This window comes from Seriola aureovittata, chromosome 9, assembly GCF_021018895.1.
Source record: "Seriola aureovittata isolate HTS-2021-v1 ecotype China chromosome 9, ASM2101889v1, whole genome shotgun sequence".
Classification (NCBI taxonomy): Eukaryota; Metazoa; Chordata; class Actinopteri; order Carangiformes; family Carangidae; genus Seriola; species Seriola aureovittata.
In genome coordinates this window covers 5289543-5301985 of record NC_079372.1, presented here as the reverse complement: position 1 = coordinate 5301985, position 12443 = coordinate 5289543, and the positions used below count along the sequence as shown (strand labels likewise).

General features: G+C 41.0%; 1 protein-coding gene and 1 long non-coding RNA gene across 15 annotated transcripts in view; both read right to left on the bottom strand.

The window, feature by feature from the left end:
- Positions 1 to 302: 302 nt before the first annotated feature.
- On the bottom strand, positions 303 to 7936 carry LOC130175007 (uncharacterized). Of its 2 annotated transcripts, XR_008828672.1 has the most exons (4): positions 7487 to 7936; positions 5282 to 5347; positions 4655 to 4687; positions 303 to 927 (listed from the first exon to the last, which is right to left on the bottom strand). It is a non-coding gene; the product is annotated as an uncharacterized LOC130175007 (long non-coding RNA). The 2 variants fall into 2 exon arrangements; XR_008828671.1 differs by lacking the exon at positions 303 to 927 and having other exon boundaries at positions 3208 to 4687.
- Positions 7937 to 8705: 769 nt separating this feature from the next.
- The window catches only part of huwe1 (HECT, UBA and WWE domain containing E3 ubiquitin protein ligase 1), a 41426-nt gene continuing 37688 nt past the window's right edge, over positions 8706 to 12443 (bottom strand). For all 13 annotated transcript variants that reach the window (XM_056383778.1, XM_056383785.1, XM_056383790.1 and 10 more), the window contains 5 exons: positions 12152 to 12257; positions 11752 to 11869; positions 10359 to 10540; positions 9674 to 9864; positions 8706 to 9559 (listed from right to left, as the gene is read on the bottom strand). In XM_056383778.1, the coding sequence (XP_056239753.1) occupies positions 9457 to 9559; positions 9674 to 9864; positions 10359 to 10540; positions 11752 to 11869; positions 12152 to 12257 (700 nt within the window). In that variant the 3' untranslated portion in view covers positions 8706 to 9456. The remainder of the gene's footprint in view (positions 9560 to 9673; positions 9865 to 10358; positions 10541 to 11751; positions 11870 to 12151; positions 12258 to 12443) is intronic.

The window sequence follows — 12443 nt, the reverse complement described above, 5'->3', positions numbered from 1 at the left end:
CATTTCTGATTCTTAATAAAATGTCTCAACAACTATTGGACTGATCCCCATCAAATTTGGCACAGTTCCCCTCAGGATGAATTGTAACTTTGGTGATTCTTTAACAAGTACCACCATCATCATCATCATCATCATCATCATCATCATCATTATCTGTTGAATACTTTGCTGTATGACCTAATTCCTGCAACACTGATAACATTCCAACCCAGCTCTGCTGAACCTTGTGTTTAGTGCCAATTACCCGATGTTAGCATGCTAATATGCTAAACTAAGATGGTAAACGCTTCACCTACTTACCATCAGCATGGCCACTGAGTGTGTTAGCACAGTGCACGACTGTATCTAAGCACGGCCTCGTAGCGCCCCTTGCATGGCTGTAGACTCAAATTATTTATCTTTATTTTAATCATCTTATGGTATTATCAACTTATACAATATTGTTTTTCAGCATGTGCTTCATAGATAAATAGACTTGAGTTAAATTGCATGATACTCACTCTGTTGTAGACTGATCAATGCTCACCCCTCCCAATGCACAGATACTGAATACAGATGATTTTTGTTCTGTTGCTGAAATTAAGAGAAGAGAAAGAAAGACAAAGAAAGCCTGTGATGAGAAACAAATATTTCTCACACTCATCCCACACTTGTTTACTGAACATAAAGGTCTCAGAATAGCTCAGGTAATTGGGATTGCACCATGTCCAGTCAGAAAAACCCAATTCCCACTGAGCTGCTGTAGTTTTTCTTTGTGCCTCTCCAACTTGACGGTGCCAGCGTGCCCATCTGCCGCTGGTGCCCGAGGATCTGCCAGGCATGCAGACAAAAACTGCCACAGGAGCAGACAGCATGGGAAAAATGATTGATGACGCCAGTTTAGATAGGTGAGAATCTCCGCCATTATCCTCAGGAGGGACGGGATGTCTGGAGAAAGGATGAGAGTTCAAGGTCAAAACTGTGGCTGGACGGACGCCAGGAGTGGAGACAAACACGGGGAGAGAGAAGATGGGATGGACATGACAGTGCTAAATTAATCTGGAGTCAAGGGGAAAAGAAGAGCAAAGACAAATATTGAAACATAAAGGGATTTTTACCATGAGAAAACTGCATCTTACTTTATCAACAGGAAGTTATTAGGATTTAATAGTCAATGTGATTCTCAACCTGACTACTGTCTGAGTCAGCTTCTCTCTTCAGGCCATTTGTGAGGAGACATTTACCTGAGCTGTCACTCCTTCATACCTACTGGCCTGGGCCTATACTCAAACCCATTCATCTGTGAGAGACTTCTTACTTGCCCTTGCAAAAGCTCTCTGCTCATTTTCCTTCCACCGCACTTGACTGTAAGTGAGTCAGCTGGCAGACTGGCGGGAGAGATGGAATGATATATGAGGAGGAAGACAAGAGCGTGGAGTGAGAGAGAGACAGGGAGGGAGAGAGAGAGAGAGAGAGAGAGAGAGAGAGAGAGAGAGAGAGAGAGAGAGAGGGAGGGGAGGCTATGAATGACCAACTCAAGTCTGGAAAAACAGATGCAGTCAGCAAAAAACAAAGAGAGAGAGAGATAGAGAGAGAGAGAGGGAGAGAGAATTCCATCAGCTTAAAAACAAGGGGACGGAGGCAATATAGTAAATGGCTGCAGTATGGGTGTGGAGGTTCAGAAAGAGAGGGACGGACATGTTGAGATGGAAAGCACAACAGATTAAAGCGGAAAGGGGGAAGAGGATACTGTGTCATAGAGGAAGGTGTGGTGGACACACAAATACACGAAGACACGGTGCCAAAAGAGCCAAAGAAACAAGACATCGTTGTCATACCCTCAGACGCACATAGGACCCCCTATGTTAAGCTAAAAGCACTCCAGTCCCCATAAATCAGGCTGTATGGACAGAGCAGAGCCACAGCAGGCCAACTGTACAACAGACACTGATACAGCAGCAGCAGTGGAGGAATAACAGCTGGCTGCGATAGAGGCCCTGCAGGCTAAGTGAAAGAATGACAAAAAGATGATTATGAAATCTCAGTGTTTGACCTTAAGAAATGTGTCTGTACTGCGCATACTGTAACAGTAGAGAATTGGGAAATGAGCAGATGGAAAATACATAGGGATCCTGAGTGGACACAGATGGCAGAGGAAAAAACAACTAAGTTCACAATTTATGAGAAATCTGTGATCGGTATGAAGGTTTTGGGCAATAACACGGGGTTCATGTGAGGGGGTTCAGTTTCAGGGGCCTTTGAGGGGAGTTACTGGAAATTAAGAGGCATCATTGTCAGTAAAACAGCATTTTTTCTGTCTGTGGATATAAATTCCTCTGAAATACTTGACAGAGAGATCCAGAGCCAGTGCTCCTTTGGTATTAAACAACAAGGGAACTCAAGCATCCAACTAATTCCAAACACACACACACACACACAGCCAGAACAAGAACAGTTGTGCAATCAAAAAGACAAAACATACAAAGTAAAACAAAGTACAACAAAAACAAAAAGAATGGAGAGATAAACAAAAGTGCCAGTAAATAAAACAATCACAACAAATAAAAAATGAAGTCAATAAATAAAATAACAAAGTTTAATCAAAAATCCGACCCTGACACAGGACTGCTTTGATCTTAAACATGGTTTTCTTGACTTTGGTCCAAGACCAGCTTTATTCAGCGGTTTGGAGGTTGTAAATGCAACAACTTCAAGCTTAAGAAGAGGAGAAATATTTATCAGATTTATTGTTTCTTCTCCTACTGTGGTATTTTTGACATTTAATCAATTTTAATGGGTGTTCCTGTCTGCCTCTGCATTATTAAATAAAGAATACAGTCTGTATTTAAAGCCACCTTGTATTCTTTATAACAGAGTAAAGGTTTCACATCAATACTCATACCTTCTCCACGGTGTTGTAAAAATATAGTGCGTAGGCCAGGTGGTTGGCTGTTCAGAGATCCTAAAGTTCAACATTCCCCTGAAAGTACAATTATATTTGCAGCCACAATTATTTCCCAACAACTACACAAACTGTTCCAGCTCGCATCGTTTTTTGAGACCACTGCATGAAGCGGTGCAGGAGGAAAGGAGTTAACATCTGAATGGATCTTTTCTGCTCCTGTCCATTTCACATGTTACAGAAGAAAAAGCCTAGGTGTACTTTCATTAAGTTAATGATGGTTTTCATTTACCCACCTCAGTTTCACAATCAGGACTAGTGCGGACTCTGCTGCGCGCAGATAACGCAGGGTTAAAAAGAAAAAGTATAAGAAAGCGAGAACGTGGCGAGAGTGTTGAGGAGCAGCTTGGAGCCACAGAGAGTGACAGGCAGAGATAAAAAAGATAGCAGTGAGCCAACAGTATGTGGGGGGAAAAAAGAAAAAGAGCGCTGATCTGACAATATTACAGGGAGAAAGAGAGAGGTGACAGGCAACAGAGCCAAAGATAGCACAAGGGTGAGAGGCGGGCAGGCAGTGGTAGATTCAACAACTCTTTGCTCCTGCAGGGCCTGTCCACTGACTGCACGGCTCCTAGGCTGCTGATGTGGCTGGCGTTCGGAGATCCATTGATCCGGTTAAAGTCATTAGGTGGCCAGAAGGTCAGCCAGCCGTCTCTGACCCTGCGTTAATCACTCACTAATTGAAGGGAAATGACTCTGATTTAGTTTCCTGCCATGCTTAGAGTGGCCCCGCTGCCAGATATGACCAGCACTTCACTCACCAGAACACATCTCATTAAGCATGTTAACCGCATGTAAATAGCTATGAGTCAACCTCAGACAAATGTGCAGTGGTACACCAAAGATTAGAGCACCATATCCAAGATGTGCTGTTGTTGTCATCAGAGAATCAAAATAAGGGCACAGTCAAACAGACGGGAAATGGCAATTTGCAGCTTATGTATATTCAAATTTTCATCATTGATATTCAAATCAAGGTTTTGCATAGAAGTTGTTATTGCGCAAACATGCGCCTTGTTGTTAAAGCAAAGGAATGACTGTGATGTTTATTAGTTTACTGACTTTCACTTCAAAGGCCTGTCCCCTCCACAAATAGTAATGACCCTTCACTGTCCTTTATCACTTGAATTAAGATGCACAATGAAGGAATTACAGCGTCCTTCAGCCATCATGATTTGCATTTTTTTTTTTTTTTTTTTTTTTATGCAGTGTGACGCGGAAGCCATGAAAATGTCACCAAGAGGAGATGGAGCTCTTTCTGCCCTGTGAACATCTCCGTGTTATATTTACAGATAAATAAGCTGTATATTTCAAGTGGTGCCATGGAATCCCTCTGCAGTTGTTGCTATATTACATCTCTCTCAGTGGCTCAACAGTATTACGTCTCCAAATGACAGCCTTCAGTAGATGACTGCATTACATGATCTGTCATGTGCCAGGGACTGAATTTCATGCAGAGGCTTCTCTCCTCTAAAATGCCACAAGGTGCCCACTGCTGTGCCACTGAGGGGAGGTGAGGAAGAAGCTTGAAGGGGAGGGGGGGGGTTGCAGATGCAATGTGGTAAATAGATAGCGACCACAGATACTTGGAGGCTCAGAGGTAATAAAGACTTTGACCTTTACAGTGGACAGATTGTCACTTCTGGTTTGGGTCTGGACTCTGCGGTCTCTGTGTTTGTGTCTGTGACCAAAGGCCAGCCTACGTGCACCCACCTGAGCCCAACTTTTTCCACGGCTGACTTCTCCCTAAAGGACAAAACGCACACAGATGCACAAATATATCAGTACTAAGCCAGAAAGATTTGTCACTGCATGGGGATCGTCATTCTTTTGAAAAATAAGCAGGCACTCATTTGTGTTGCTCTCCTCCCCGGTCCTCGTCCTCACAGGCAGAGCAGAGATAGCAGCCTAACCAGGAGGTGATGACAAACCCGACAGATTCACAACAGCACATAACACCCTCCCTAACCCGTCACACGGCTGTCACAACTGAGGGCTGCTCCTGTCCACCTTGATATGTCAAGCTTCCCCTTTATCTATACATTTGGAGCACCGGGTTCACAGCGTTTGCTTCGAGAAACTCTCACAATTGAGAAAAGTGCGAAAAAAAAAAAAGGGGCACAAAATCACGACATCAGAATGAGTCTCATCTGCCAGCTTCCACTGGGATACTTTATATTTGGAACATCTATCATGAATAAACCACACTGAATTAATGGGGAGAAACAATGACAAGCTGTCAACATGGTCCTCACACCCTGTAAATAGCAACACTGCACACTGGTTTCTGCTGCAAATGAAGCCAATGTTTACTGATTATGAATATTCATCAAGCCTCACCTTATCCCTTCTAGTGATTTGGAGGATCATGAAACTCTTGACTGGGAAAGAAGTGGCGGATGAATTCTGCAAAGAAAGGGGTAAGCACAGCCATCAATTTCCCTCTGTATAAATATCTCTCCAGCTAATTAGAAACATTAAACCAATTACTCTAATGAACTGATTTTGTCCCTTTGCACATTTCGGCTCTGTGCTTAAGAAGGCCTTACACATTTTGCTCTGTGGGCGCTGTAATATTGTGATTTATTCCAGAGACACTGAGGACAGCAAGGGAAATGTATTACTCTGAGAGCTTTCTGGCTCATATACAAAGTAGTCATTATTAATGAAAACCATCGGCCTTCATTTCCTCCTCAGCTCCACTATCACTGATGAGGAGACCTCACCATTATCAGTGCATTTTGATTACTATCTAACTTTTCTATTTTTAATGTAGCAGACACACTTTCTAATTAATTTATGCTGCCTTTTAAGCAATTTGCCAGGCCTTTATTTCCCATACTGCAGTATGAAAAAAAAAGCTGAGGTAGTGTAGTCTGACAAATTCTGAATTTGTCACACTGCTACACACATGACTGTTACTCACATGCAGACGAAAGGCATCAGTGGCTTCAAACAGGCAAATAATTTCAACTTTTGCAACAGTCACCCATAAACTGTTCCCGAAGCATGAAATGGAAAACATTTGCTGGAAACCAAAATGCACTGATGTGGAGAACGTTATGACAGGGAACATCCTGTTCACTCTGTGTAGTCTAACGATCCCCACCCAGTGGAGGGGCCGGCACAGTGCACTGCAACAGCTCATTTGGCAGCACTGAACTGATATCTCCATTTCTTCTTGACAGTTACAGGAAAGATATTCAGCCAAAGTTGCCACATCATTTTCTAAAAGAGGAGATCTAAAATCCCCAGGAAAGGGATTAGCATATAAGTTAGCCCATTTGTGGGGAAATGTATTGTGAAATCTTTAGCTTGGAAAATTCCCTGCATGGATTAATCATTTTTCTCCTTTAATTGCAAATCAAAGCCTCCACACAGCAACAGATGCTTACAGAATACGTAAATCAAGCGTGGCCAGTAGAAAATTGCATCTGTGCTTTGTACATGAAGAGAGGGTGGGGGGCCAAAATCCTAGCTGGCCAATGTACTGTAAAACCAGGGCTTACTGTGGGGTCTGAAATCCCTGCATGACAGCACTGTAATTTCATTTACCACGCCTCGGCACACACCAAATCAGACATGGACGGAGCGTCCATTCTGCAACTGGTGTGCAGGTTTTCAGTGGGGGCTGGGGGCTGGGGGCTGGGGGAGGGTCAGAGAAGCAGCTAAGGAACACTGGAAGTAGTGGTGGGATTTTGATTTCCAGTGTTGTAGTGGGTCCTCAAGTTGAACAAATTCTGCACGCAAGATCAGGTAAGAAAAGATTGGTACATAGGAGAGGAGTGACAGAGGAAGAGGGAACAACAGGTGCAAACTGCCAACATACAAGGGCTTTAATGGAGGAACGGAAACCCGGGACGGAGGAACAAATTGAAGTAATCTTAAACTGGCTATTGTGGCTACTCAGAAAAGAAATTAGGTTTAAATCAATGGTGACATTAAAGATTTTCTTGATAAAAACAAGGAGTTTTTCATTGTGTGGACAGTTTTCTATTCAAATGAGAGTGGTTTTCAGTAAACTCTGGATTCAAGTCTATCAACAAGCAGTAATTATCTATAGTATGGGGACATAATTGACATTACAACCACATAAGGTGGAAGACCATATAGAGTTGAAAAGTTGCCAGTACAGTAAAGTTTTTTTTTTTTGTCTTGCAAAATATGCAAGAGAGATTTTTACTGTATCAACCTAACTCTGAGGGCTGTAATGACACCAGAACATCAGGCTATTTATAATCTAAGTATTTAAATCAGATTTAAATGGGCTGCACCACAGACTAATTAGATATTACACAAAGACCAGTTACTAAATGTTTACACCAACTAAATTCCAGGTGTATGTTTGTTTACCAATGATAAAACTTAACATTTTAAATTGCATTGCACTAATATAACTGATACGACAAACCGTCAGACTAAATCACTAGCTAACGTAGCTAGCGTCGGTTAGCTTTACATAACTCAATATTACCGCCTTATTCTAAACTGCATGGCATATTTATCCATGTATGCGTATAAAAAATAAAATAAAATCATACTTACATTTACACAAGATTATCAGTTGGTATGAAGTTTAGTAAATCGATTAGTTTATACCCGCATGTTAAGTTACAATCAGTTGACTCCTTTTGAACAGCCAATTTAGACAGATATATACAATTTACACATAACTTCAATTTATTTGCTAGTTACTTTTCGGGTTTTAACGTCGAACCCCAATTTAGTAAATCACTGGTTTGAGAACATGAAGCATGAAGGTACCAACCATTTAGAGGAAGTACATAAAACAACACACTGAGGCACAGCTAATGCAACCCAATCCCCCTTTGTCCCGAGGCACACCTTCACTCTCAGTCTTCATCTTGTCAAAACCAGGGCAACAGACAGCGCTTTGTCAGGTCAGACTGTGGTTTGTCATAGCAGGTGAAAGTATTCTGTTAATGATGGCTCCTTTCCATTTCCTTGCCAGTGAAGCAGTGGTAGGCACTATAACATTGTCCCCCGCCCTGGTTCACCTAAGTGGGACGCATTGTTATCTCATATTATCAATTCAACCCGTGCTTCTGCTGCTATGACCAACTGTCAAACTGTCTGCTGTGAAGCTGCGTTTTTATCTGCGATGTGCTGCATGAGCATGAGCAGATAACTGTGACAAAACTCTCACAAAATCGTCTCTTTGTGCCCTGTACCATGACAAGAAAGCCAAGCCAGTGTTCTCAGTCATCTTCGGTTCATCAGTACTGAAAAAGCAGCAAAGGGACACTGTGTGCTGTGTGACATAATAAGGGTACAGACAATTGTTTGAGACTGGAGGGCATACTGGGTCAATTGTCAGCATGCGAAATGACAGTGCTGCTGCAATGAGCTCCCATTAAGATCCCAGCTGATCGTTTTAACCCAGCGACTTCAGGCATTAGAAATGTGCTCTAGGATGGTGTCAGTCATTACACATGATGTCACTGTGCTTAAATTATTTTGTCATGAACGAGTTTGTCGGATTCACTGCTGAGATCAGTGTGTGTGTGTGTGTGTGAACTATGGGGCAAATTTCACGTCCCAGAATCATTGGGTACTTAATTGATAAACTGAGTCATATTAGATTATAGTATGCTCGTAAAATAACTATAAAATATTTTCTTTTGTATGACCAATAATTAACTAGTATTTTGGTGCGATTACACACAGAATTCACACATTTGATTTTGATGAAATGAATTCACTGCAGGTAATGGTAAAACAATGTTAAAAGAGACAATAGACGCAATTTTATGCATTTATTCATGTAGTTATTCCACTCTGATTCAAAGGCTCAAGGCTGGGTCAGCAATTTAATAGCCAAAAATACTCTAGAGTTTATGGTTAATGTTTTTATCTCCTTCAGGTTTTCCTCTTCATTTTTTGTACCTTCCTTCCTTAAAAATGCCACAAAACTTTGAAAAGTGCATTTTTGTGAATATCTCAAACTTCTCAAGTTGTCCATATACCCCCCATAAAAATGTTCCCCGTCATCAAGGCTCGTGAGGTCACAAATTTGCAACAAGAAACCACCAACATTTTTTCCCCAAAGGTTTTATAACCATCCTGTTCAAACAACATTCTCTTTTTTCTTTTTACACAGCCAGAGAACAAAAAAGATTAAACATAATAAACTCCCAAACCTTTTGTACAGAGAAATCAAACTAAATGAAGAAAACGTCTCTTATATTAGTCCATGTTTTATCCTCTGAATTCGCTCTTGCATTTGCCATTAAATTGGGAAGGGAGACACAATCGTGTCAACATGAGGCTCTCTGTGTTGTATGCAATGTCAATCAGTCCATTTCACTTGCTGGTTTTATCTGTTTTATATGGAATAGAAACCAGTAAGTCTAGGCCATTCAACAAGTAATCCAGAAATGTCTATGATGGTGTGTGCGTGCGTTCAAAGGTTATCAGTGTGAATGTGTCAGGTGTAGGCAAAATCTAAATCAACTGTTTGTATGCATGTCTGAGTTTGTTAAGAGTCTCATAGTTTAAGCCAGTCCAAATCCTTCTGAGCATTCCTGAATGGCCAACAGCAGCATATGTCTCAGCTTCTCATAGCTCTCATAGGCTGGGAGGTCCAGCTGGTTAAAGCTGGAGAAAGAGAAAGATCATTTCAGTTAAATTTTCACAGTTTTGTTGTTACTTTTAAAGTCGTTATAATTATTTAATATTAGAAATTTATTTGTTAATTTGTCATGTGTGTACCAGGTATGAGCAGATGGCAGGCGGTCAGTGGAGCGATCGTCGCGGTGGATCTGGAACTTCTGGATGCCGTTCATGCCCTCCAGAGCAGCAAAACCCTGGAGGGGAACTTTGGACGTGCCAGTGACAAACTGTAGGAACTTGGCCCGGTCCGCTTGGTCAAAGGACCGCAAGGCCCTCCAGAACCACTGAATCTAAAGTTAAAAAAAGAGGAGAAGGAAAGATAAAGTAAAGAAAGGGATGAAAAAAGTAGTTGAGATATAAATGCGTTCCAATACAAAATCTAGTCTCTGTTATCGTGTCTGGGGTAACAGCAGTTAATGCTAGAAGTTGCGAGGCATTGGAAATAATGCCAAAATAATAGCAGCTCTACTTGATTTCAAACAGTATGCTTCCAAGTCTGGATTTTTGGTGATGACACAGCTCATTTACACAGCATTGCACTGTGACATGCAGTATTGTACAATGAATGTGGTGGTTCAGCAGAAACAGTTCCACAAATAAAATGTGGCTACATCAGTTCTACTGGGCTAGAAATTAATCTAAAATCTGGTAATGCAAAGCTGCCCATTTGACTGAGCTGGAGAAGTCCTGTGTAATTTTTCTCTCAAGATTTTCAGTTCTCACACACAGGTAGAAGTGGGTAGATATTTCCATAATAATGTTACATGTGTTAACTCATGCATACCTGGATGGAGCTGGACTGGTATTTGTGATATTCAGTGTTGGCCTTCAGGTCATCGATGTCGATAGTGGGCAGGCCCGAGATGAGCAGCTCCAGCTCCTGCTCAGTGAAGATGGAGATCAGCCTCTTGGGGATGATCTCATAGAATCCTTCAAGGAAGGCTGCCAGCTGCTTGCGGATTGCACCTAGAATAAAGGGAAAGTATTCATTCTTCAGATCTTTCTGTTATAGAGAATATTCTTTACCTGACATGCAACTAATGTTGTGCTATCACTTAATTTGGTAGCTATTCATTTTCAATTAAGCAGCTGAAAATTCAATTCTTTAGTGAATAACATATTTCAGTTGCAGCTGGAGGATGCTGCTCATGATAAATCAGCCATTTTACAGAGAGAAACACCACTGGCTCTCTGCTGCATATTGATCAGTCCAACATTTAAGAGTGGTGCCACCTAGTGCTTTCTTTGAGTATCACAGAGAACATCTAACCTGACGCAACACATGGTTTGTTACATAGAACTAGAACATAGAATAGGCAACTGTTTGATAAATTGCAGGTGCTTGTCAATACCGTGTGCACATAAATAAAAAAATAATAACAATACCTTCTCTATATAATGATATATATTAGTAACAATATGTTTTTTTATCATTTCAGGGAAAATAACAGCTGTAATATGTAATAACTACATAACAGGGGGCTTATAAAAAATTATAATAAAGTGCTTAATTTTACAAAATGAAATAAAAAGTGTACCTCAACTTTCTATTTTATTTATGGTTAACAGCAACAGGCTCATCTCACATCTTAACAACTGAAAAGCTTATAACACATCCTTTTCCCTTTCTTTCCCTCTTATGTCCCACTTATTTCTCTGGTGTTGTCTCTCACCATTTGTGTATTGCACTGACTGACTCAGATTGTAATAATTGGTCGAGTAGCGTCACATGACCAGTGCCGAAAAGGCTAGAAAAGCTGCAGCGGTTAGAAAATAACCAGTCTGTCAAAATTGAATAATTATCAATAATTTATAGGTTATATGTCTGGGTCCAGATAGGCAGCTGGCTGGGTCTGGAACTTGGTCCACCTAGTGACCTCATCTTTCTAAGGAAAATTTACCAAATATACCAAAACTGTTGCCTCTCTGTAGCTGCCAGGTATTCCTCCCTGATAGGACGGCGATTAGTCCGAATCACTGGACCTCAGCCACAAGCAAATAACCTAGAGCCTGACCAGATGCATTCTCACTTACAAGAAATCCAGCTGCCTTGTTATGTTTGAGAAAATCTGAGTATCTGCCTTGAACATTTAAAATTAAATTTGTTGATTAAAAGAAACAGATTAACCCATTGGCACTGACTGAAATTAAAGATTTGGTGACATAACCAGTCTCACCTGTCATCTTCATCTGGCATACCAGATGGACATACTCTTTTTTGTTTTCCTCTGTGACCAGGATATTGGCTCCATTTGGCTTGAGGTCTCTCACTTCACACACACCAAACTCCTGGACCTACATGCACAGAGCACATGAACACTTTCAGTCTCTCACATCTTGTGGAGTTTCAGCTTGATATCTTACTGGAAATCACAGATGGTATCCATTAACAGTTATTTTAATGCCATCAGATTTCAAATGACACTTTTGCAGCACTTATTTAATGAGGACATAAAGCATGTGGGATTAAAGCCCTTGAGGGCAAATCCCAATTTGAACAGTTAAGGCAATGATAAGAGTATGAGAATCAATTTTCCACTTGTAGCTAATTGGAACATTTAGAGAACAGACACCAACCTCTGTGCTGAATGTCAGCTCATAGCCCAGTGTGGACACATCATTCTCCAACAAGTATACCAAGCCCTGGAAGAATGGGTAGTCCTCGCTCTCCATGTCTGTGTACCTGGGAATACCACAGAAATAAATACATATTATTCATATATTCAAGAAAAAGAATGCAAACTATAACTAACCAGCTCTATGGCTGCCACTACATTTAGTATAACAAGCAAAATGGCGGCTGAGTTTGTTGGAATTATTGGTGTTGGAACATGTCTTGAACATTTAGGTTACTTGATTGTGACTACAA